At 36.5% G+C, this 27,810-nt stretch overlaps 1 protein-coding gene across 1 annotated transcript; it reads left to right on the top strand.

The window, feature by feature from the left end:
* The first annotated feature begins 5,876 nt into the window (after nt 1-5,876).
* LOC107569836 (pro-epidermal growth factor-like) lies at nt 5,877-27,515 on the top strand. Its single transcript, XM_016255990.1, has 24 exons — nt 5,877-6,125; nt 8,462-8,661; nt 8,779-8,960; nt 10,010-10,237; nt 11,390-11,595; nt 12,375-12,488; nt 12,608-12,730; nt 16,169-16,291; nt 16,389-16,514; nt 16,698-16,834; nt 17,187-17,335; nt 17,416-17,520; nt 17,763-17,986; nt 18,172-18,339; nt 19,714-19,857; nt 19,980-20,078; nt 20,243-20,359; nt 20,599-20,724; nt 21,542-21,664; nt 22,620-22,788; nt 23,121-23,285; nt 25,395-25,494; nt 25,580-25,682; nt 26,263-27,515. Exons 1-24 carry the CDS (start codon nt 5,984-5,986, stop codon nt 26,445-26,447), a joined length of 3,558 nt encoding a protein of 1,185 aa, XP_016111476.1. The 5' UTR covers nt 5,877-5,983; the 3' UTR covers nt 26,448-27,515.
* Nucleotides 27,516-27,810: the final 295 nt, after the last annotated feature.

Here is a 27,810-nt window from a genome sequence, read left to right as displayed (position 1 = left end):
ATCTTCTAATGGGACTTTCAGCTGTGTGTGAGGCTGAGATTTGAGTTTCTTTAAAGTGCTCATCTGGGAAGAGGATGATTCATATGTTTGCTCAGCGACATCTAAACAACAGATCCCAGCTGAAGAGAAAGTTAATTTGATAGATTCATGTGTGTTTGACACAATGGATATAAAATTCAACAGTACACTTGTATGGCATTTACTGAAAGTATAGCATACTTTAGCAGCTAGTGGAGGTGGCATGATATAATGTGTGGTGAAAATTTCATCAAAGTTGTTTTCATTAGGGTTAATGCTAATTAAGTTTTAGGCTACAACAACATTAATCAAGGTTTGCCAGTGTACATGGAACATGCAAAATTATAAAACAAGGGGATTTTTTCAGTGGTTCTTTCTGCAGGCTGTGTTTATGAGTGAGTCATTTGAATCATTTATTCAACCAATTTAAAAACACTGCAACATTCAGGAAGTTACATAATCAGAGTCTCAGTACAACAGCACTTTTGCTTGTGTGATATTGCTTAAATATTACATATTCTGTACTTTCACCAGGTGCCATACAAGCGCAAAGATGAGCACAAAAGCACAATATGACCGGGATTTACCCTGTGTCATCTGAATATTAACAGTTGCCGTCATCCAGCTGTTGAATTGCATCAGCGGACCATCTAATTCTCTGTTTACAGTCAACCGATCTTCATCCTGCCATAGACAGAGTTATGGGCACACTGTGGTGTTAAAATCCAACACCTGATGCATGCTAGACAAGACATCCTGGCTTCAAGATTTACAACTTTTCTGATTTAATGGGACTAAACTGCTGTTTTATTATATGAATAAGAAAACCTGTGGTCTTTGTTTCAGTATGTTGAGATGTTCAGTGATGTTTCTCCAGTCTCCATTCAGTTTCTGCGTTTGGCAGATCCCTTTATCCAAAGTATCTTACATTGTATTGAAGGTACACATTTTCAGTTCATGCATTCTAAGCATGTCTTTCAAATCAAACATGCAAATCAAACATGACTTTGTTAGTGCTATTATCTGTGTTTGAGGTACACTTTTGTGAATACTTGTATTTTGTACATGGGTTGTGCAATTAAAATTGAAGCAAAACATGATACAAAATTGCAATTCAAATTTAAATGTAAAGACCTATTAAAAACCTTGAAGTTTAAAGGCTTGTAGGCCTTTGTAGATAGATTTAACATATTGCTTTCATAAACATATTCTGTAATATTTGCAGGTCTACAGGACAACCCCTGGTACTGTGACTGTCGGATTTCCAAGCTCATTGAGTTGTCTAAGATGGCCAGCATACCTGTGGTTTTGATGGATCAGGTTCTGACATGCAATGGACCAGAGAACTTAGCTGGTGTTCTGTTCCAGCGGGCTGAACTGGATCAGTGCCTCAAGCCATCAGTTAGGGTTTCAGCAACTAAGATCACTTCATCACTGGGCAGCAATGTGCTTCTGCGGTGTGACGCCACTGGTTTCCCTACTCCCACCCTTCTCTGGACCAGAGCTGATGGAACAGCGGTCAACAACACAGGTATGAGTGTCACAAAGTATGTTAATAATTGAACTACAGCATTTTTGTAGTTGAGTGACAGTCTTGACCTAAAATTACACCAGGTGTAATTGAGTATTTGAAGGATAACATTTTCAAGGTAACATTTCACCTGTACTAAAGTGTTTACATGACATTTTAACACAAATTGTGTTATTTCAACTGAAATCTAACTTTTAAAGTGCTAACTAGGACTGCATGATGTTTTGTTTTTTTAATTGTGGTATTGATATTGGATATTTAATTGTTCATGGTCATTGTTCATGTTTTTACATTTTGATTACCTTTACTTAATGCTCACTTAAAATTTTACTTTAAAAACACTAATCATTTAACACTATTAAATGTATTTTTTTTTAAATCTCAGAATGAATATCCATTTGCATACTGTACATTATAACTCTGTGATGCTTATATTCAGTTGTAACATTTAAAATGATTGATTTTCTTTTTTTTAGCATTTAATTTTTTTTTATTTAGACAAAACAATATATCATATTATATATACAGTTGGTATAGAACAGAATCACCCCCCTTTAAAATGATCACATGGTGTTGCTTTGTAGCCTGAAATGAAGACTGACACAGTTTTTGTTTTATCCAGCTGTATTTACAACTTGGGATATGTCTAACTTTGCACATCTAGACTTTGCAAGATTTGCCCATTCTTCTTTGTAGAACTGCTCAAGTTCAGTTTAATTTGATGGTGGGGAGCTGTATTGGATTTCCGCCAGACATTTCATTTGGTGTTGAGGCCAAATAAATACAATTTTAGTCTCATCTAACCATAACACCTTTTTCCATGTGGCCTCAGAATCTTCAAGTTGTGTTTTGGCAAAGCTCAGTCATGACTGCATGAGGCCTTTCTTGGGGAGTGGATTTTTTTCTTGCACCCCTCCCATACAAGCCACATTTGTGGAGAATTTGTGATATTGTTGTCACATGCACACAAAGACCACTCTTTGTCATAAATTCCTGCAACTGCTTCAGAGTTGCTGTAGGCCTCTTGGTCGCCTCTCTGACCAGTTTCCTCCTAGCTCTTTCAGTTTGGAGAGGCGTCCTGATCCAGGGAGGGTCTGTGTTGTACCAAATACCTTCCACTTCTTAATTATAGACTTCACTGTGCTTCTAGGCATATATAAAGCCTTTAAATTTTTTTGTATCCATCTCCTGACTTGTGCGTGTCTTTATGCCAGAGATCTTTTGTCAGTACCTTGCCTCCCATAGTTGATTGTTTGCTTCAGTTGCCCTACCAAGGACTGAAATGCTTCATGAAAGCCCTTTTCATGCTGAGCTTATCAAAATGACCACAGCTGATCACAGTTGAAAGTCAAATGGCTTTGTGTGCCATTAAGAAGGTGATTAGCTAAACCTGATTGCGTTTACAAGTCATTTTTAGGTGGGGGGTGATCCTTTTTTCCAACTGATTCTTTTTGTTTGTTTATTCATTTATTTGTCTGATATGTTGGAGTTATCTTTCACTTGGTTGTTATAAGTCGCACTGAGTAAATACAGCTGGATAAAACAAAACTGTGTCCGTCTTCATTTCAGGCTGCAAAGCAACAAAATGTGATTATTTTAAAGGGTGTGATTCTGTTCTATACCCACTGTATTTAATGTCAGCCAATTTCAGTGACTGGCAATAAAATAATTATCAGTAAATTGTCCAGAATTTTATAGTGGTGCATGCCTAATTATATTATGTATAAATACATTTGAAAATATAAATGAAATGATAAACGGCATCAATATATATCAATTACTGGCCATAACATGAAAATGTTTATCATTTCATCATATTTAATAAATTAATTAGCTGAAAAGGAGATCTACATCCCTGTAACATATTACTACATAAAGGTAACATTTTAATATTGGTTCAACCCTAATGTAAACATACTTAGTTCTAACAACATCTAAAGTAGGGGTTCTCAACTCTGGCCCTCAAGCTCCACTTTCCTGCAGTATTTAGCTCCAACCCTAATCAAACACACAAGAACAAGCTAATCAAGGTGTTCAGGATTACTACAAAGTTACTGACAGGTGAGTTTGAGCTAGGTTGGCTGTAAACTCTACAGGAAAGTAGACCTTGAGGGCCAGAGTTGAGAACCCCTGATCTAAAGTATCCTTTAACCTTATTGTTACAAATATTTGTATGTTTTTAAGTCGTTGCTTACCATTTTATATCTTGTTTTTGTAGTTGTGCAGGAATCTCCAGGCGAGGGGGTCCGTTGGTCCATCCTCAGTTTGCACATTATTACATTTAAAGATGCGGGCGATTACCGCTGCAAGACCAAGAATGTCGCTGGAAATGCAGAGGCGTACATCACTCTGTCTGTGGATGGGGTGCAGGCCTCAACGCCTTCCCCACCGCTAAACATAACCAAACGGCCCGACGATCAAACCGTAAAACATATGATGAAGTAGAGTTACATAATAATAATTTAATTAAACCTTTTTACTGCCTAAATCAAGTATTTCCTTTTTTTTCCTCAATAGGAACCCTTGATTTTTGGTGATATGTGCAGCAACAGATGAATGGCACACTCTTAAAAATGCTGGGTAAAATAGGGACAAACCCAGCAATTGGGTTGTTTTGACCCAGCGGTTGGGTTACTACCCAGAAGGTTGGGTTAAACATTTAACCCAACCGCTGGGTCAAAACAGCCCAATTGCTGGGTTTGTCCCTATTTTACCCAGCACTGTGTTGTATTTAACCCAGCATTTTTTAGAGTGCAATGAAAAGTTAACACACCAAATTTACAATAGGCACCAGCTTCTCTTTCTTTTGGTTTTAAATTTAAAATGGCTAGTTAAGTATGTCAGATAAGGTTCAAATCAAGCAGAAACAGATACTTTGTTACAAGATCATATATAATGTTTTTGAGCTGATGTATGTGAGTTTGAATGATTATGCATTCCTCTAAATGCAACAGGTGCATTTGATGTCTCTGTCCTTCTAATGTTTTATGTCTTTTCTATCTTTCTACCTCTCTATCTCTTCTTTAATTGTACATTTATATGCAATGTTTGTGTAAATGTGTGTTTATGAGTTGTAAATCCTTTATGTGTGCCATGCATGTCACTCAAATGTCCATATTCTCATTTTCTTCCATTAGAATGAATAAAATTAGTGTAATTTTCCATTTGCACAGGATACTGCACAGCATGAGCATAATTTTGAATTTTCTATAAAAAAACTGATCACATTTTCCACAAAAAATAGGCAGTACAACTGTAATTTAATTACTACATTAATTTATTAATTATTTTGAGCACCAAGTAAGCAGAATTGAATGATTTCTGAAGGATCATGTGACACTGAAGACTGTAGTTACAGTAGTTTTGATCAAATAAATGCAGCCTTGGTAGGCATAAGAAACTTCTTGCAAAAAATTCTTACCAATCCCAAATGCTACGAACGATAGCGTAAATTCATTTTCACATAGATCGATCTCAAGTGACCAGAAAAGCATTATAGCATCATTAGTTGTCTTTTATTCAGTACAAGTTTATAAAGTTTAAATGTCAGTTGAATAAGTTAGTGAATTCAGTCCAGCGTGACGTCGCAGGTCCTGTGAGTATGTATCAGAGCAGACATTGTGTTGCATTTCCTACCCTGCTAAAGCAGAAGAACAGGGAAGTTGTTGTCCCTGTACCTGGCACATTTTTCTCAGAGCAATGGCTCTAATTCCTGTGACAATATGACAGTCATTCGTATAATTAGATTGTGTGAGCTGGGTAAATAGGAAACGGGTGAAGCACTTACAAGCCCCGCCCCCATCGCCAACCCCTGTGATTCTTCACTCTGAGGGCCAGACAGAGCCTATGCAGACACAGCAACACTAGTTTAATGGTTTGTGTGTGAGTGAGGAAGTGTCCCATTACTCATGAGCAGCACAAAAAGGTGTGACCACTCCTACTAAATCACATGCATAGACTGGGAAAGGCCAGGAGGTGAACTCAGGGTGTCTTGCGTTATTCTTTAAAGTTGTAGAAGGGCAGTTTTTGTATTTCTTGAGCTCAGGCTCAGAGTCTTACACCAGGGAAAACCCTCTTCTGAGCCCTTGCTGCTCTCACCATGTGTCAGATTTGCCATGGGACTGTCAGGAATTTCATACTTTGCTTCCAAAACAGCTAGAGAGCAGGAGGACCGGAGAGATTGAGACTCTGTGCATATGTGTGCCTGACACAAACCTGGCCGTCCTACAGGACTCTCACTTTTAAACTGCTCTGTGTGAAAAGGACACCTCTGGGATACAGATTAACTTTTTGGAGTCTTTGCACACAGGTTCTCATTTAGTTGAAGCTGGTTGGCTGCGAGTGTAAGATGTGTGGCGGTTACAGCTGCATGGTGTGGTGCCGTGATCAAGGAAATACCTAAGAGGAGAGGTCTGTAGAAACTGAGATAGTATTATGTTCTGGAGGACGATAGCTGGCACCTTTCATTTGTGGTTTTGGATGGTGAGTATAGGCCCTGCCCGAGCTTCAAGCCCTGCTGAGGAAGCATTATGCTGGGGTGGACGACCCTGGGCTGCTGGAAACTTCAGCTGTGTGGGTAAGTGCATGATATGCTCATTGAAGTCAAACATTGGGTATTTTAATTTAAAAGAGACCTGGTTTTGTTTTGTTTTTTTGTTTTTTGTACTTATTACAGAAACAATATACTTTAAAAGTATATTAATTATATAATATATATTATATAAATTATACGTATTTATAATGTATATGTATATAATTTATAAATTGCCTTTTTTATTAAAAATTAATCTTTACGATAATTTAAATATTATCTGTAACTACAGTTTTTTTTGAAAATACACTTTTAAGATTTTAAGTACACTATAAGTGCTCATTCAGTACAATTAAGCACACTTCTTTTTCACAAAGGGATAGTTCAGCTAAAAATAAAAATTATGTCACAAACTTTTTAGCAGCATGGGTCGGCTGCCCTTATATAATGAATGTGGATGGTGACCAAAGGCTGTCAAGCTCCAAAAAGGAGAATAAAGACTTGTAAAATTATCATAAAAATTATTTTGTGTCACTTGTGCACTCAAATCCAAGTTCTCTAAAGCACATGATTAATTCACATTCAGTTTTTGTGTTTTTATTTGTGCAACTTGTTTGCAGCGTGTTTGAATGCATACAAGCTCAAATGAGGTTTGAGAGCCATGCAGAGAGAAGGATTTGCACCAGATGATTTAAAGTTTAGTCTGTTCCTCATACAAAGCTATCAAATGGATCCAGGTAACTTAAAATAAAACTCAGGAGTTTCTATGGTAAATTAATTGCGCTTTTGATCATTTTTGAGGTTACTGATCATGGTCACCATCCATTTTTGTTGTACAGAAAAAAGCTCCATAAACACTAAAGTAACTTTGTGTTCCATGAAGGAAAGAGTGTCACACAGGAATGAACAACATGAGTCAATAATGACTTGCAATGAATGGGTGAACTATTTCTTTAATAATTAATAAGATGGCCATTATATGTCTATGAAATAAAATATTATTTGGAAACAAAAAAATTTGATGAAGCACTAAATCATAAATCTTTTTGGACCCCTTGCTCTGAGCTGCAGTGAGAAAGGAGCTTAACCCTCCCTTCATGAATCATAATATTTATTCCTATCAGCATAAATATTTTGTTGAATACCTTTTAAATCGGAGTACATTCTAAATATGAAGGAAAACTCCCTTTATTAAAAATAAATAAATAGCAAACATTTTGATGGCTAAAAGTTTTGCTGCAAATTAGTGACTATTGATTGTTAAATACTAACCATCACCATACTCAACATGTTCAGTTATTTGTCTCTACACATCCTAGCAACATGGCTGCTAGGATACAGTTGCTTTATTTCTACAGGCATCTGTGAGATCGATGTGTGAACCTCTCTCCATTAAAGCATGAAAAGACCTGTCACAAAGCAACATTAATCCACGTTCTGAATGACATTATAGGTGCTATGGGTAGGAAAGAAAGAGAAAATAATTAGCAATTCTATGACCAAAGAAAGAATGTATTTGTTAGCTGACAGGCCTCGTTTATCAAACTCATTCATTTTAGGGTCACACTGTAAGGTTTCGGGGAGGTTTCATGTTAAAGGTATTTTATTTAACTTAGTGAATACACTAACATACAATAAAATCAACATAAGTATTTCTTCCTCACAACTCTGAGATTTTTTCAATATCTTTTATAGAAAATTATATATATATAAATTAAATTTGTTACAGACCACAGTTTAATCTCAGGTTATGAACTTGTGAGACATGTTCAATTAAATGTTTAATCCTTCAGAGAAGTACTTTGACAGAACAGCATTTCTGCTGACTGCATGTGTCTATACTGTATTTACAAAGATGCACAATGTTATGTAAACAAATAAACTATGTTTATGATGTTTATGACCCTACAAACTTTTTTATGGCATTCAGTTTTTAACAGAACATTGCACACACACACACACACACACACACACAAACACAATTTTTTCTTGTTTTACAGTAATATATGCATATTATACACCTCAATCCGAACAACATTCCTACCAACCAATCAGAGCCCTGACACAAACTTCAAACCCCGCCCCAAAAATCAGAGGGCTGTGATTGGTCTGTAAGGTCTGCAAGCATGTCCTGCTTGATTGTAAATCATTTTTTACCTTTGTGGTCAAAATATTTCTTATTACTCACTATAATTTGACATTGTAAATATATTGTTTGTTTTGCTGTTTAATTTTAAGAGTGGATTTAGAATCAGTTTGATTTGAAGAGCGTTTTGAACAGGTAAATGAAATGTGCACATAAACTTGTTAAAATGATGTCACTGGTTAATGCATTCAGTTTGTGTCATTTTGATTAGGTTTCTATATTTGTCTCTTTAAAGATCCTGAACCTTATCTGTTACTTGGCCTTGGAAACAGCATTCAGAGACTGAACCTTGATGGTGGGGACCAGAGAAGGATTGTGTCTAGGGTGGGAAGGTCCATCTTATTGGACTTCCATTTAAGTGAGGGAACGATGTTTTGGGCCGACACACATGCAGGACAAATCAACAGGGCAGGACTTTATGGAACACGCAGACAGGTATTGCTGAGGCCTCATTAATGTTATTTTTATACATTATTTTCATTTTAAATGCCATCAATGATTGTTTGAAGCCTGTTCCAAGCCTCTTAAAGCAGGTTTGTTTCATTCTTTCAGAAGCTTCTCTCATCAGTGAAAGGAATCACGGGTCTAGCTGTGGACTGGATTGAAAACACAGTTCTCTGGAGCATTGCGGAAAAAGGGACGATACAGAGAATGGACACAGATGGGAGAAACGAAAAGATTGTCCTAAGAGACCTGTCTCAGCCAAGAAGTATTGTTGTTGATCCAAATGAGAGGTAATAATGAGAAAAACTATGCAACTATGAAAGGGAAAAAAGCAAGACTTTATCAAAACTGGCATCATTTAAATATTTTTGGTTGATCTCAACAAAAAAAAAATGAAATGCACAATGACAGTGAACAAAGCAATAAAGAACATTTTAAACAAATAAATTTGTATTTGTAATTGAAAAATAAAAATAAGTAATGCAAAGACCTACATAAAAGGGCAAAAACTTCCAATGGCAATAAATAAGAAGTTGTTAATGTGGTTTGTGGAGCAATAGGTCATAGCTGTTACCCGCAACAACGTGTTTTACATTTTTTTACTCTGTTCTTTCAGCAGTGTGCTTGTTGACTGTAGGGGAGAATGAGGATGACTGAAAGCTTGGTCATTTACACAGTTGTTCTCAGGACTGTGTTTTTCTCAAATCCTAGTTTGCTTGCTTGCTTTAAATGCTGGAGCATTCAGACAGTCACATACTTCGGAACACGGCTAGCACATAGGTGCAGATCTAACAGAGGGTCTCAAACAGCACACTGGCCTCACCTTTCTGTTAAAGGACTGGTCTGTGAAGAGATAATCAAGCAACCAATACAAATATATCAACAGGTATTCATTGGGGGAACTGAAAAGAAAAATATTTTCAGTTGTATTCCAATGAACATTTATATTGATTCAGAATTAATAATTTTTGCATAAAAATTTACAAATTGCTATATAGAGTAAATGAAAATGACATATTAAAATGCTATACTGTTTTGGCTAAAGAAATAAATAACAGTAAAAATTTCACTCCAATTGATCATTAAAATTAAATAAATGATTCAGCCCATAACTGACATTAGTTATATTTTGGTGTCTTCCCAATATACTGTATATTTCAATATTAAAAACTGTAAGTAATTTATATTGATGACATTGTTTCACAACGACATATAATCTGAATTAATTTATTTGAATCCTTTACGATGTTGGAGATTATGTTGAAGTTGAAGGTTACAGAGATGTAATATGTGTATGGAGATGTATAAGAATGAGAATGCTATCACAACATTTTTCTAGATATATTTTCTGGCTGTCAGATGGCTTGACTCCCAGCATCCAGCGTTCAGACATGACAGGTGGGAAGAGGGCAACAGTGCTGAAAGGTGCAGATAGACTGAAGGTTCTGGCTATAGACCACCGGGACAGGAGGCTGTTCTGGGTTCAGCAGGGCCTAGGAGGGAACACTGCCATGGGGTCCTGCAACTATGATGGCAACATTATTAACGTCTTTAAGCAGCCCTTGAGGTAAAAATGAGATCCATTCTTTATGTAAGGGATTCATGTTCATTTATATATTTATTTAGTAAGTACTGTAGCTCTTTAATGTACAGTCAGCTGGTCATTATCAATCTTCAGGGATTATTTTGTGATATTGACTAGCTGCCAGTACATTATCTCCGTTATTTCATATATAGAATAGAACATGACGTGTTGATTTGAGGGCAGCTTACACATCTGGAAAGGCACCATCAATGCTGAAAGGTATATCCAAGTTCTAGAACAACATATGCTCCCATCCAGACGTCGTCTCTTTCAGGGAAGACCTTGCATTTTCCAACATGACAATGCCAGACCACATACTGCATCAATTACAACATCATGGCTGTGTAGAAGGATCCGGGTACTGAAATGGCCAGCCTGCAGTCCGGATCTTTCACCCATAGAAAACATTTGGTGCATCATAAAGAGGAAGATGCGACAAAGAAGACCTAAGACATTTGAGCAACTAGAAGCCTGTATTAGACAAGAATGGGACAACATTCCTATTCTTAAACTTGAGCAACTTGTCTCCTCAGTCCCCAGATGTTTGCAGACTGTTATAAAAAGAAGAGGGGATGCCACACAGTGGTAAACATGGCCTTGTCCCAACTTTTTTGAGATGTGTTGATGCCATGAAATTTAAAATCAACTTATTTTTCCCTTAAAATTATACATTTTCTCAGTTTAAACATTTGATATGTCATCTATGTTGTATTCTGAATAAAATATTGAAATTTGAAACTTCCACATCATTGCATTCTGTTTTTATTCACAATTTGTACAGTGTCCCAACTTTTTTGGAATCGGGTTTGTATATATATTTAAGCACAAAGTGATGTTAGTAGTGAGGTACAAGAAACTAGCACATCTACATAGGAAATGTTTGTAGTCATTATGCCAAATATTTTAATTCAGAATGTGTTAAGTCAGTCATCCATGTAATAATTTAAGTGACTGTTCAATTATGACAATCTAAATCTTAATGTAAAAACAGAAGAGGTAATAAAGGTTATGACCATGTTTATTTAAATATCCAATGGCGATATATTATTCATACATTAAAAACTGTAATTCATGTTTCATATATTACACTTTTATAGTAAAAAATTAGTTAATATGTCCTCCCTGCCCTACTAGATCACAGTCTCTGAGAATGACGATTTTCCTTGATTATGTCTACCTAACGGATTCTAAGTCAAAAAGAATAACACGAGTAAACAAGTACACAGGGGGCCAAGGGGAGAATGTCCATTCCAAAAGGATGCCACACCCCCCTGCTGATGTCAAAGTGGTACATCCCATCAATCAGCCAGTAATGGAAATTCCGACCCCATTCACTCCAGGTTAGTAATGAAAAATTCAATGATTTCATATAATCTTAATAGTTTTATAAAATGCTGGAGTATTTGCTTTCAAAATATCTAACCAAAACATAGTTTAATAATTATTACAATTATTTGTAACAATTATTCCAATGTTCCAATTACTCCACTCTTCTAACTATAATCATAAACGGTGTCAAACTGGGTGGTTGTAAATAGTGTTGGGGAAAGTTACTTTTAAAAGTAATGCATTACAATATTGTGGTACTCTATAAAAAAAGGAACTAATTGTATTACTTAGTTACTTTCTATGGAAAGTAATGCATTGTGTTACTTTTGCTTTGCTTTTTGTCACCTGAGCTGGGCTTGCTTATTTCTTTTAATAACAAAAACCCCAAAAGTTATATTTTTGGCAGCTGCAAAAGCCCTTTCACAGCCAAAATGAAATTGATAAACCTGCAGGCTGAAGGAAGTGCCTCTGCCTCTGCACCTCACTCTCAATTTCTCTCAACGCAGAGACAGGAGAGGTGTCAGTGAATAAATGGGAAAACAAAGTAACTTGTGTTTTATTTGAAAAAGTAACTCTCTTACAAACTCTTACTGACTCTTTCTTGTAAATTTAAAAGTAATGCATTACATTATAGTTACTTGAAGTAATATTATTACCTTACTCGCAATACTGTGTTACCTCCAAAACTGATCGTTAGTTCTTACAATAATCCTAAACGTCACACAGAGAGCAGATTTATTACATATTGGTGGTTTGTGCTTGGAAGGAGATACTGTTTGTTCTTATGCAGACTGCAATCGACACACAGGAGAGTGTGTGAAAGTTTGTTCCAGTCACAGTGACACTGGTATGTGCCGATGCAGGGATGGCTTTTCCCTCAGTAAACAAGGCAATTACTGTGAAGGTACAGCCTCTATTTCCCTTGTGAAACACAGGAACATCTAAGATACATAATAGCATTAGTGTAGAAATCCACAACTTTCTTATTCCTCTCTCAAAAGCTTCTCTTCTCTTCTCTTGTAGATATCAACGAATGTGCCCTGTGGAATCATGGCTGCTCACTGGGATGTGAGAATGTTCCGGGCTCATACTTCTGCACCTGCCCTAAGGGTTACCTGTTACTGTCCGATTTGAAGACCTGTCAAGGTATGACTGGAGAATAGGGGATGGATTATGAAACACTGGCTCTAGTAGCATGCATATCAATGAGCTGGAAGTGATGGGTCAGGGACAGAGCACAAGAAAGAATTTTAAAAAGAGACAGAGAGCATCTCTAGACTCAATTGTTTGTGCTCTAATAGTGCATCGAGGCAGAGCTGGACAGCACAGTGCGATAAGATAATGAGGTGACATCAGTAATAAGGAACATATTTAGTCAGCAGCTTTGCCTGGCTAAGCAGGTCAAGAGCAAATCAACAGCGAGATTAACCCTGAGTACAGTTCTCTCACCTGCGAACACTCACCTGCACCTGCAATCAAGATTGCTGTCATGTTTTCTGACACTCAGAATAATTAGTGATGGGAACATGACAATTAAAGAACATATTTTATGGAATAGATTTTTATTTATTGTGAATAATTAAAATAAAAGTATACATTAAAGTTTTGAATGCAGAATTATTCTTTTTTATTTTTTTGGGGAGTTCTGGGGATATACATCTATATTTATATCTGTTTTAACAGGTATCAGGGCCATTTCTAACCATTTTGACGAAATCCTTATTGATGTACGTACATACACAGTAAAAAACGCAGTGTCAGTTTAACACTTAAAGTGTCGATTTTAACACTCCTAAAGATCATTTATGGTCCCAATCTGTCTAGCGTTAAAAGTACACCGTTCGTAGTGTTGAATTTTTAGTGTTAATATAGCACCTTACAGTGTAGAAAAATTACACTCCAAGTGTAAAGTGTTACACTTGCTATTGTTGTTCAAATTTTACACTATGGGGTATTTAACACCCCTGGTGTTGTTTTAATCCTTTAAGTGTTATTAATAAAGTATTATTTTCAGTGCAAACAAAAAAATGCTATTGTATGGTGTTAATGTAAATTCATTGTAAATTGATTGTTAAATTGTTTAGTTAGTGTTTATGCATCATTTCCATGACAAGTTCAAGATAAATCCTTTCATCTTATTACTGGGGCTGCCAGTTTGCCAGTTTCAAACTATGCAAAAGTGGCAGCCCTTCGAATTCACTCACTCGTTTTCATTTACTCCTTCAAGTGAACTGTATTAGTGGTCTAATTTAGGGAATAGTGAGTGAGGGTACAAGGGCGATTTCGGATTCATCCTGTGTGTTTGTTACTGCTCGCATAAGCAGTAATTAGAATAGAATGAATCGATTCAGCATTTCGACACCATACATAAAGATACGTTAATTCGACAAAGTGGTTTAATAAAGGATGTTGTTATTGTTGTGAATTAGCACATTTTATTAAACCATTTTTAAAACTGGCCGTAAAATTTTATATGGGACAATAACAAAACACACTGATCCTTTAACAATGCATTGGCGCAAAAAGGCACACATTTTGGAGGTGCAAGTAAAAGAAGAAAGTTTTATAGGGTCAAAATATAACTGCACACTCACTTCATCTTGAAATGCCGTGCATTTATATTTTGCCCTCTACAATGCACACTGAGCAATATTACACTATCTGCCCATTTCACAGTGATTTCTCAACTGCCACAAATACTCCCCTAAAAAAATACTGATTTGTGCACTTTTTACTATAGGCTGCCTGTTTTTTTTGTTGAGTGCTCCAAATGCAAACTTTACATGCAACAGTCAGACAGTAACTGACAGTACTCTGATCCAACGGCAAATAGGAATCGTCAGATTGACAGAACTCTAGCCCAATGATGTTGGGGGAACCAGTGGGGAGGCAATCATATTTCAGGGTGGCCGTGACACCCTTTACATCAGGGGTCTCCAAACTCGGTCCTGGAGGGCCGGAGTCCTGCAGAGTTTAGCTCCAACTTGCCTCAACACACCTGCCTGGAAGTTTCTAGTATGCCTAGTAAGACCTTAACTTGCTGGTTCAAGTGTGTTTAATTAGGGTTGGAGCTAAACTTTACAGGACACCGGCCCTCCAGGACACAGTTTGGAGACCCCTGCTTTTCACAGAGCCCTGCTAAAATGCAATGCCAGATTGGCGCCCCCTGGTGCCCTAGTTTGCGTATGCCTTAAAACGGCCTTGACTAGTGTAATTATTTAATGTAACTGGAGGCATTGTTTTTATATATATGCATTGTGAGACTGAATAAAACAAAATCGTCCAGACATTGCAATTTCAGGACTGGATTTTTGCAAATATAGGATGATTGGATTTGGGATTATTAGGTGTCAGAATAAGGACTGTCTGATAGGCACAGTGCCACAAGGTCTGTTGGTTCAGAGAAGTGTTCATGAAAACATTGAGGTGAGAATTGATCATCTGAGGACAGGGGTTTTGCAAATGAAAGATTGAGGCCATAAGCTTTAGACTTTAGACTTGTTTGTGTTCGGCCAACGACACGTCATTCCATTTCCCCAAATGACCACGCTTTAATGCTTGGTTTGAGGACAATATTTGAAGTGCCAATGGAATTAAAATGTCAGGGATGTGAACTGGTCATTTTAAACCCTCACAATGTTGAGATTGGCCTAATTGTTATTATGTTTGTGGCTCTAGTGTGTAAAACAGTAAGTGAAATTTCTAAATTAACTTATTTTTTCCCCTTCAAATTATATTGAAGGGATAATTTACCCAAAAATGAAAATTACCCCATGATTTACTCACCCTCAAGCCATCCTAGGTGTATATGACTTTCTTCTTTCAGACGAATACAATCAGAGTTATATTAAAAAATGTCCCGGCTCTTCCAAGCTTTATAGCAGTAAATGAGGTTTAAGATTTTGAAGCGTAAAAAGTGCATCCATCCATCATAAAAAGCACTCCATACGGCTCCAGGGGGTTAATAAGGGCCTTCTGAAGAAAAGCAATGCGTTTGTGTAAGAAAAAATATCCATATTTAAAACTTTATAAACCGTAATCTCTAGCTTCCGCTAACTGCTAACACGCGTTTACAAGAGAGTGGTGTTCTGGTGAGAAATGACGAACCCAGCAGAATGATAACCAGTAAACCTTCTAGTACCATTGTTTCTGTTTGGGCTTAATTTCACTCTACTGATTCCACACGCATTGTAGGAAAATATAAAGAAATTTGTGCATGTGAGATTTCACTCGATTTATATTATTCCAATTTAAAATATATTTTGTTCAAATCTTCAGATTCCAAAATATTACAAAAGAGGTAAAAAAAACAAACATTACTAGTCTTAAAATACTTTTTGGGTAAATGCAAAATGTATTTTAAAATATATTTTGGACAATGTAATTATATTATTACATTTTATTTTTAAAAATACAAATGAACTAACAAAAATGTTTTAAAAATGTGTGTACACACACACACACACACAATAAAGTCAATACAATTAATGAATTAATTTCATAAATGAATGAATGGATTTTGTTGTAGTAATACATTGTTGTAAATAGCAGAATTTTAACTGGCCTGCTTACCTTTGTCTACAGAGACTAAACCATGTGTGGAGAATGGTACAGTTTGTGATCATGCATGTGTACACACTGCGGAAGGAGATGTGTGTGTGTGTCCAGAGGGATCTCTACTAAATCCTGACGGCCGCTCATGCACAGGTGTGTGTTTTTGTGACTTAAAATACATGAAAAGCCTTATTATGTATGCATTTATGCTTGTGTAATTGTTTTCTTCACCATTGTCTCTATGTTTCAGGCTGTTTGTCTGCAGATCGAGGGGGCTGCAGTCAGATGTGTGTGACTTTATATCCAGGCAGGTGGGTGTGTGAGTGCCAGCCTGGATACCAGCTCCATCCTGATGGAAGACATTGTGCTGCCCCAGGCATGGCCTACAAACTTTTTTATATTCTACATTCTGCCAGGGTGCCTGTCTGTCTCCCAAATCTTGTCTCCTAGAATTATTGGGTTAAGCATGTAGTTAATCAGTATTTAAGTGCATTTGCTTCCAATGACCTCGTGCGTGCATCTGAAATCTTCTGTAATCTCTTTGCTTTATTTCAAGCAGGACCTCCAATGTACCTGTTGTTTGCCAATATAGTGGATATAAGACAGATTGACACAGATGGCAAAAAGAGCAAAATACTTCTGGAGGAACCGAGAGGCAGTATCATAGCTGTGGACTACGATCCAGTGCAGAAACAGGTAAAAGATCACACACATGCCTGAAGATTCCCACTACAGTTATGATGTGTTTACAACTGCCCTCTAGTGGACATAAGTTGTAAATGCCAGATGATGTAAGGAAACAGGAATGGAGTTCAGGGGCTCCTGTTGATAATGTTTAAAAAATGCATTTACTGCATTACTGCTCTAGTGGCCACAGAATTTAAATGCAAGAGGACACATTTCTATTTTTTGTATTCTTTACATTTCAGTCTTTAGATTTAAATGTATTTATTTAAAAAAATGCCTCTGATATTTACTTAATTGTTTTATTTTTCCATGCAGTGTCATATAAAAGTAGTCACTTGGGCTTGTTTGTTTCTTTGTTCAGGTGTATTTTGCAGATAAAGGCCTGAAGTGTATTGAGAGGGCTTCGCTGGATGGAGGTTTCAGAGAGATGCTGTTCTCTACTGGAATCGACTCACCCGAGGGTCTGGCTGTGGACTGGGTCCATCGCAAGCTGTACTGGACTGATAGAGGGTAGGATACAGACAAATACAAACACGCTTTCTTAAGTGAATACCCATTTCCTCAACTGACTTTATCATTCTGTTTTTCAGATTATCTTCTATTTCCCGCAGCGATTTAAATGGCCTTGACAGGGAGATCTTTATAGATAAAGACATCCAGAAACCCAGAGGCATTGCCCTACATCCTCAGGCACAGTAAGACATTTGAAACTGCATGTTAATTTTCTTCTCTGCAGTTTGTCTTCATCTACATCCTGTAAACTGAATTGTATGGTGAACACAGCCATTTTTTTATGAATACCTTTTTTATGAGGGAGAGTTCAGCAAAAATGACTTGTATTTTGTTATAATCACCCTCACATCATTCCAAGGCAAGCAGCTCTAACATGGATTTTGACATGTAATCATGCATTAACGTTTCATCTGTGTGTCTGGAGGAAGGTATATTGGACAGACATGGGTAGTCGTCCTGCAGTGGAACGCTCAGGTCTGAACAGAGACCTGCGTGAAGTTGTGGTCAGCACCGGTCTGGTGTCTCCTAGTGGACTAGCAGTTGATCCCAGTTCCCAGCGTCTGTACTGGTGTGACCTGAGCAGAGGTGTGATTGAGTCAGCCAACCTGGATGGTTCTGATCGCCATATGCTAAGCAAGAACCAAGTAGGTGAGGCTCCTCTGCCAAAAACACACACCTTTACTACACAAACAAATACTGTATATACTATGCATGGAAATGAGCACAAACTACACTATGTGGCAATAATGTTTATGCTGGTTTATGAAAGACCTCCATGTAGACAACATGTTTTGCTGTTTGTAATATGTTTTTCTGTTTTTGCTTTGGTTCAGGTCGCCCATTTGATGTTGCAGTGTTTGAGAACGTGCTCTGGGTCAGTGACTGGGACGGTCACCTGCTCTACCGGCTAGACATGAGAACTGGACGAAACCCTGAGCATCTCAGTGACATCTCTGTCCAACCAGCTGCTCTGGTTGCTGTTCATCCTCTCGCCAAAACAGGTATGAATACTTGTTCTCATTAATAGCATATCTGCTTTGGGTTTTACCATTATTTGTAATCATGTGTAAAAGGGCATAAGAAAATGGAGGTTGTTGCTTTATAGTTTTATATTTAAATGTTTTTGAAAGCCTTTTATGAGCAGCAAGGCAATTGATAAATTTGAACAAGTATTTGAAAAATACAATAAAACAGTAATACGGACAGAGCTCCGACGTGGGAACCATGGTGGGTGAGTATGATCCACGTCTAATTATATGTATATATAAATATAGTCAAGTCAAGTCTGTTTTATTGTCAATTCTTCCACATGTAGAATACACACAGAGAATTGAAATTGCGTTACTCTCAGACCCTTGGTGCATACAGATAACACTACAGTAGAACATAAATACAGATAGATTCACTGACAGCCGTCTAACGTCCCAGGGGCGACTCCCATAGCAATATGGTAGAGTTGGTTCTTAGTGCTCGCCATGGTTCTGGCTTGCACTCCCCTCAGCATGGTGGCGTGGATATACCGTTCCCCATAGCGACCCCTAGATGCCGCAGGTCGAAGTTCCCATGAAAGGGAACATCTCAGGTTACTTATGTAACCATGGTTCCCTGAGTAGGTGTGACTATTAGGTGCGACTATTATACTATAGTACAGTATAATAGTATACTATATTATACTATACTATTATACTATAGTCGCACCGGTAGTGACGTCATGGCTGTCGCCGGCCAACGAGTTGGTGTTTTTTCAATGTATGCTTCAGACACGGGTCACGACGAGGCGTTCCCCATAGCGATCCCTAGAGGACGCAGTGTCTCGTTCCCTACTCAGGGAACCATGGTTACATAAGTAACCTGAGACGTTTTCTATTTTAGTATATTTTAAAGTGTAATTTATTCTGAATTTTCAACCTTCAGAAGTCATTATAATGTGCAGATTTACTCAAGACACATTTTATGAATTCAATGATCAATTTAATGTAATTTCTTGAAAGAAATCTTACTGACTCTAAACTTTTGAACAGTAGTGTGTTTCTATGCTCTGGTTACGCTCAGAAATGTTAACTTCATTAATTATAACTTCATTATTTGCAAAATAAAAACATATAAAAAATAAAGTCGCATCTGGAATATTTCTTAACTCTTACTTCTAACATGAAAAATTGTAAGTTTGACAATGACAAGAATGGCAAAATCTGCTCAAACCAAAGTAGCAATTTTATTTAAAATTCACCCTATTTTCACTAAACTGTGAAAAATAAAATGAAATATATGATTTCCATCTTTAAAAGAATTTATGATTTCATTCAATATAGTAGGACATACTGCATAACAGGAATAATCTGACTGCAATGCAATGCTTGTTTTCTGTCTCCTAGGAGCGGATGTTTGTCTTCATGAAAATGGAGGATGTGCCCAAGTGTGTGAGAGCAGACTGGGATTGGCTCATTGCTCATGTCACTCAAAGCACGTTCTTTCAGCTAATGGAAAAGACTGTCTGGCAATTAATACATCATTCCCTGGTCAGTATAATGAGAATATAATTAAACAATGGAAAGAACGCTTGTCCTAGAAAGTCACATTAAACCATTAAAGCAATTTGACTCTTTGCATATGTTAAAAATAGCTGTTTTTCTCCACTCAGAAACAGATGATGGTGAATCAAGTGATCGTTTGAGAAATAAAACACTGAATGATGAGAGCACACCACTGGTCATGCTTTACACAGAGAGGATGGTTTCAGGTAAAAAATATATATATATCAGCAAAAATCACATTCATCATAGACAATATTTATGTCTCATTTTCATCCATTTTTTCTGAACACGGAATATTGTAATTGACCAGCCAGAATCAAGTATTCCAGAGCTAACTTGGATAACTCGAGAATGATGTGATCTCATTTAGGCCAGAATGACTGCTACTCTGTCAGATGTGATGTGAACGCTCAGTGTATGCAGAAGGAAGGCCAAGCCGTGTGTCAGTGTATGAGAGGTTTTGCTGGAGATGGGGAGCTGTGTGTGGGTAAGTGTGTGTAAGTCTGTGTATGTTTGCGCTACAAGTCAGTTGATTTTGTTTTAGTATAGACTGAAGCAGCTGGTTTGCGATGTATGTGTGAAACTGAATTTGAGTGTATGGATATTGATGTGTGTGTGGGTGCAGTATGCGTCTGTTATTGGATGTATTGATCAGTCTTTATGTAAATTTGGGTTTGTTTACATGATCACATACTATTGGCAATATGTGTGTGTGTGTTTGCACAGACGTTGATGAATGCAAAGCAGGCCTGGCAGATTGTAGTATATCTGAGGCTGAGTGTGTGAACACAGCAGGTGGATATTTCTGCCAATGCAAGACTGGATTCAGTGGAAATGGTCACTACTGTATGGGTATGACAAAACGCACATTTATATATATAATTTTTTCAAAAACATTGATTCATTCAATAACGTCACTACGGTGACTTGTAATGCTTCATTCTGCTTTTGATTTGTTTGCAACTATTTTGTTTGATGCTGCAAAACTACACAAAATTAATTAGCAATACTGTGTAAATTACTTAATATTAACTTGTTTACTGAACTGCTATATAAAAGCAGTGTTCACATTAGTCTGAATATGATATGCACTACTGCAATGTTTAGGGTCATTAAGATGTTTTAAAAAAATACTTTTATTCAGCAAGGATGCATTCAATTTATAAAAAGTGACAGTAAAGACATTTAAAATATTTATTTCAAATGAATACTATTCATCTGAACTCAATGTTCATCAAAGAATCCTGAAAAATGTTATCATGGTTCCCACAAAAATCTTAAGCAGCAAAACTGCTTTCAGCATTGATAATAATAAGAAATGTTTATATGTTTATTGAGCATCAGATCAGTATAGAAAGATTTCTGAAGGATCATGTAACACACAAAACCAATAGATTTGCCATAACAGGATAAATAAGTAATAATAATTAAAATATGAATATTACTTCTATTAAAATAGAAAGTAGTTGTTGAAATTGTAATAGTATTTCAAAATATTAAGTATTACTGATCAAGTACTTCTTTCAAAAACATAAATACATACGTACATCATATATATGAGACTTATTACAAAAACATTAAAAAGCGTACATCATATATACTTCCCCAAAAACAGACTTCTTTATGTGTGTGTGTGTGTGTGTGTGTGTGCGCACGTGTATTTTTACAGATATAGATGAGTGTCAATTAGATATGCATGGCTGTGCTGTAAATGCTGACTGTTTGAATGCAGTAGGAACTTATCAGTGCAGATGTCGACCTGGGTTCACAGGCACAGGATTTATCTGTCATGGTAAGATTCACCTTTTTAATGTTTTAACTGAAACAGTACCTTCTCAAAACCATGTACTGTGCAGTTGTCTATGTGCTTATTATGTATAATGTGTCATGGCTTGAGACCATGACCAGTTACTTAATAGGACCTGCTAATCTGAGTTTGTGCAAAAGGGTAATGCACTGACATTTAAAGGCACAATATGTAAGATTTTTTTTTATTAAAATATCCAAAAACCACTAGAACAGTGTTATATATTTTGCTGACTTGTGCACTTACATATTATACAAATGTTTCGAAGAATGTTTAAATCCAGAGAAATAAGCAATTTTAACTAGTGACATGGACCGTGTCCATAGTGTCACTGTGTCGCCTGCCAATGACGTCATAACCCCTCGATTTCTGGTTGTGTTTTGTAGAAAACATGGAAACACCAAAGACAGTTTACTATGTTGTGTGTTTTAATAGTCCGGTGACGACCGCACAGAGTAGCATTATAACAGAACTTTCAAATGTACCTAGTATGATAAAACAGCGCTGCTTTTTTACCCACATGCGCATGACCTGAAGGAGCGGAAGCGGTCGACTGTGGCATAATAAAAGCTCCACTGCTTTCGAGCCGTGTGTCACGCTCGTTCAGCGGCCTCGTTTCGCTTCGACGGCTTTCGGCCTCGTTTCGCTTCGACGGCTTTCAGCCTCGCCCTGCTTCATTCTACTACGTTAATAAATCATTAGCTCATCCTAGAACATGATTTCTGCCCGAGTCCCGTCGGATTGCATCGGCTGTGGGGATGAAGACGACAACTCCCATGATTCCACACTCAGTCACCGCGTCATCAAACTACGCCTTTATCTATTTGTTTATTTTGAATACGCACCCTCTAGCAGCGAAAATTACATATTGTGCTTTTAACAGAAATGTATGATGCAACATAATAGTGACCTCATTTTCATGCTTTGTTTCTTGTTGCAGAGGAGTTTAAGAGCGCCTCCTCTTGGCCGAGTACAGGAAGTCCACTTGATGCCACATCTTCATGGCAACACAATAATGCTGTGCAGAGCTGCCCCTCTACACACGACTCATACTGTCTGTATGACGGAGTGTGCTTCTATTTCCCTGAGATGGAGTCTTATGCCTGCAAGCAAGTGTTTGCTTATATAGCTTTTTATACAAGCTTTAACCTGATTTTTATGATTCTCATAATCCCTGTTTTTGCATATTCCACAATTTCCTTCCAGCTTCAAACATAAGCTGATTTTTAAAAAGAGGCTTTAGTTAATGAGCAGTAGATGGCAGTCTTGTACTAAAAATAATTTAGCTTTTTACTGAACGTTTGCCATTGACAAAAAGGACACATGTTAAGCATATTCAATAGACCATTTTATTCTAATATTCCATTCTCTGTTCACTGACAGAAATAATGAATATTGCATTTAATGATGCCCGTTGTGTGTGTGTGTGTTTGTGTTGCAGCTGTGTGTTAGGTTACATGGGGGAGCGCTGCCAGTTCAGTGATCTTGAATGGTGGGATTTGCAGCAGGCTGAAGAGGAGAAGAGAAAGAATATGGCTATAGCAATGTGTATTGTGCTCCTCATCGCCCTTCTCTCCATCACTGCCTGCATCACCTACTGCTACGGGTGAGAGTGATAGGCAAAGCTAGCCGGGGTCAGAGATGCACTTTAGTAGCACACTTAATAACTTTCTGTTATTCTGGAGGCATGGAGGTAATGGATTTTTAAAGAGTAATCATCTAAATTATTATTACTTTATGTAACCTCAAAAATTGAATTCATTGTCAAAATTTCAGTTCTTAATTTTGAATGAAAGTTGATTTGAGGTTGCAAACAGGATGCAGAATTGAATTATAACAAGTAACTCATATAACTGTGATTTATAACTAGAAAAGCTTAAAGATTGTCAAGAAATAATTTCAGTGTTGGCTTGACAAAGTCTTGTTTGAATGTTTTGAATAAAAATGTAAAAAAAAAATGAATGTAATGTAAAAATGCTTTTAAGGTTTAATATTTATAGGACTTTGGACAAAGAGAACGACAGACAGAAAGATAGATAGATAGAAAGATAGATAGATAGATAGATAGATAGATAGATAGATAGATAGATAGATAGATAGATAGATAGATAGATAGATAGATAGATAGATAGATAGAAATGTTTGGAATGCCCCATATTAAAATTTGTTTAATTTACATTTTTTAGCAAATTAAATTAATTAAGATGAACACTTTGTTTCCCAGAATGCATCACGTGTTACATTTCTTTAATTTGCAATTCAGTAAATTCTTCATCCTGTCATATCAATTCCAAATTACCTTTCTGTGGGTGTTTGCCAATTCAGTTCAAATCAAGACTTGAAAAGGGGCCAGTTCTTCAGTTCAAAATTTTCCACAACCCTGCCATAGTGTCTCATGGTCAACTGAAATCAAAATCAAACTGAAAAAAGTACAAAACCAGAGCGTCTGCCACAATTTGTCTTAATGCCTCCAATTTGTAGTGGATTCAAGAAACAAGACAAAAAACCCTAAAAAAAAAAAAACCTCAAAAACATCTCTTTCCCATTTTATTGAAAACCTCTAATGGTTCGATTGCTGCCGGTCTGGGTTAATTTCCCTGCTTTACCGGGTGAACAGTGTGTAAAAGCAGCATTCAATTGTTTATTAGGAGAGGAGGCTGGAGCCAAGGCCAGTGAAAGATTTAAAGATGATTTCATCCCCTTGAGCATATGTCAGAAGACTTTAATGCACACGTGCACACATCAAAACAGCTGGGTGATATTTTCCTCACCCTGGTTAAGTAAATTCTTGCCCTGTGTTTAGTGGGTTTAGTGACATTGAGCTGTGGTGTGGTGCTTTGTTATACTCCTAAAGCAGCATACTTATCTTGGGTTCCTCTGGCCCCTGCACCTCAATGCAGCAGTCGCACGCTTTCAATTACATGCTTGGTTTAGCTTGTACTACAGCAATTACATATCAAAATAGGTCATTTCTACACCCCAAAATGGACCCAGTGATCTATAATCTTATTTAAAAGCTACATGGGTGGCAATTTTTCCGTCTAAAATTGCGTTTTTCACTTGGTTACTCGTGTTTCCATTTTATTTTTCTTAATTTTTTTTCTGTCTATATCAACTTAACACACACTTTAACTCTCACACACATACACACAAACACAATACTGGTTTGGTTTATCCCAAAGCCCATTATTGCCCCAGGTGTAGGGTTGAGACTCACATATCTAATACACATAATAATGCTACTTATCATACCTCCACGTCTCACTGCAGGTCTCCATATTTCATTCTCACTCAACAGGATCCAGAGATTGGTTTTGCCCTCAGTGTCAGTTAGCAGGGTGCCAATCCATGAACGGAAAAAATCAAAACGCCTCAGATTACTATTTACATAGATATGAGCGTTGTGTGACTGTAGTACATTTCATATGAGCCAGTTCAATGAATTTGACATTTAGCCTTTCAGAAAAAAAACTAACAAAAGAGATGTATTCAAAGGTCATTGAATCTGCAGACTTCATAACTAAAGCAGACAGTGTCACAAGAGTAGTCTCCATAAAAAAAATAAATTAAATGAAACGATACAGCATATGTCAAGCTTTACATTGGTAAAACGGACATTAAAACTTGCTTAATAGGTTTATTTTCATTCATTGATTTTAATGTATATTATGAACAGTCCCAGTCATAAATATATTAATGCTTTGCTGTTTATCAGGTCTAAAAGACATTTTGGAACATGTCCCTCAGAGGATGATGTGGGTGCCATAAGCATGAGTGGGGACAATATCACTGAGTCAACAACAGCCACTCCACAGGTAAGATGTTCCTAATGAGCTTTGGACTGCTCTGTAAGTTACTTTTTTTTGGACAGTACTGTATATTTTCACATTGTGTATGCAGGTCTATGTGGTTTTGGATACTTCTCCCTGCGGTGATGAAAAGGTCCTTCATGTTGTAGGGTGTCCCAGAACAACAGTATGCCCGTCATGCTCTTCAGGCACCAGTAAGAATCTCCTTTCCTATCTTCTCTCATAATTTAGAACAAATATTTGTTTTAGTTGTTCAGTTGTTTTAAAATAATCTTCAGAAATCAGGAATACATAATATAAATAGGCAGAATATAGACAGTTTTCCCTTTATTCAGACAGGACAAATATTATATTTTTAAGGATTTTTTTCTCTTTATATGATGAATTATTAATTATTTTAAATTCCTGTTTTTTTTCCCTGCATGTTGGTTGAACCACATGACTAATTTTGTGTAAAAAAGGGGTTTTAATTTTTTTCCCCTAAAAGTAATAATGAAGATTATGCCAAACTACTTATTTCATTATGATATCAGGGCAGTTTCTGATTTTTTTTTTTACTTAATTACCCCAAAAATTATTTTTGAATAAATTTTTGAAAAATGTTGAATACATTAATAGATCCTGACAAAGAAATTGTCATGTCATTGACCCATAAGCTTTCTGTGTTCATATATATATATATATATATATATATATATATATATATATATATATATATATATATATATATATATATATATATATATATATATATATTGTGTGTGTGTTAACTAGGAGACAGTTTTGCTTTAGAAGAGGCTGGAAAGCTACAGACTCAGGATGTTGCCAACTGTTCTGTATCCTGCGATATGCACACATTGCTGGTTACAGAGAAGACCACTGATAATCTCATCTCCTTAGAAGACCTTTCAGGCAACATTCCAGTGATTCATCAGACTAAAGTCTTCATTCCAGACTGACTCATGAACTGATTATGTGAATAAGTTCAATGTTAAAGTCATTGCCATTCAGTTTTACAGTACAGCCAAATGACCGAGTACATAAAAGATTAGGTTATTTGAACAAGATTTCACATTCAAGTTGCATCAGTTTTTTGTCAACAGATTTCATAAAAAAGTAGGTCGCTACCTGGTCACTATTTGTTGAAGTAAGATTTGTAAAACCATTGCACATCCCTCAAATGGTTTTATGCAATACATAAGAGCTATAGAGTGCGATCATGTAGGTCATCTAAAGAGAACCTTTTAAGGTTGCTGTTTTTTGTCACTTTTGAGCCATTAGACATTGAATCCATAGCTCTGTGAATAGTAAAGATACTTTTTTTTTGTTGAGATGCAGAGCATATCGAGTAGGATCATATATTGACATTTGTATTATAGTTATGAGAAAACTGTCATTGTTTTAATAATGGAGCAATGTTAGTTTGAGGTGGTGAAGAGAAAAACGAGAAACACATCCTGCTTTGTGAGCAGAAAATAACATGTACTTGGCCTATTTTGCTTCAGGTGGTAAAGAATAACATTTCAGTGGCGTATCTGGACCTGCTAACGTCAGCATTGGTTTCACAAAGAGATTACTATATAAAACACATCCTACGATGAACCAACTATAAAAACCTCAGGTATCAAAACATTATTAAATAAGATAACAAGATAACATTTGGTATCAAAAAGATATAAACAGATATCGAAACATGATATTTAAATGAAGTAAGGTCTCAGATTAGTGAATGAATCATGCTTTAATTGTTCAAGAACAAGAAAGTTTAGTAGGTTAGATTCCTCTCTGCCTCTCCTCAGTCAAATGTCTCACAGATATTCTAAGAAGTCATGGGAAAATAAAAGCAGCAAGCTATATCTTTATCTGTCAATCTATATCTGTCTAACTAACAGAAAATGTATATGCTGGGATTATAAGGTTTTAACCTACTTCTGCTATTTTCAACCAAAAGGCTAGAACAAGGACACTGAAGGATGATGTAATAAATGAGACCAGACAGAATAACATCTGACCTGATGCCTTTTGTTCTCACTCCATTTTTTCCATTTCTTTTGAACTTCTTTTTTTCTTGTAATTGATGTAATGTTGGATATACATATTTATAACCAAACTGTAAGATATGCACATGTAAACATCCCAAAATAAAACAAGAGAATCAGAAGCTCCTCGTGCATCATGTTCCAAGCCTCATTTGCACTAAATAGCAAACAATATAAAATGTGAAAAGAAAAAGCATATCAAACATACCTCAAGTATACCAATATATATATTTATCATGTACTACACAACTTTCAGCTGACGATTATACAATGCCTAATCTAT

The sequence above is a fragment of the Sinocyclocheilus grahami genome, unplaced genomic scaffold (genome assembly GCF_001515645.1).
Source record: "Sinocyclocheilus grahami isolate Dianchi unplaced genomic scaffold, SAMN03320097.WGS_v1.1 scaffold1385.1, whole genome shotgun sequence".
Taxonomy (NCBI): Eukaryota; Metazoa; Chordata; class Actinopteri; order Cypriniformes; family Cyprinidae; genus Sinocyclocheilus; species Sinocyclocheilus grahami.
Note: the sequence above shows the minus strand (reverse complement) of the source record. Positions and strands in the feature narration are given on the sequence as shown.

Coding starts and splice junctions, on each gene's coding strand:
- LOC107569836 (XM_016255990.1), top strand. CDS start 5,984: ATGTTCTGGAGGACGATAGCTGGCACCTTTCATTTGTGGTTTTGGATG. Junction 12,489..12,607: donor ACAAGGCAATTACTGTGAAG/GTACAGCCTCTA, acceptor CTTCTCTTGTAG/ATATCAACGAATGTGCCCTG. Junction 20,360..20,598: donor AGATGGGGAGCTGTGTGTGG/GTAAGTGTGTGT, acceptor GTGTTTGCACAG/ACGTTGATGAATGCAAAGCA.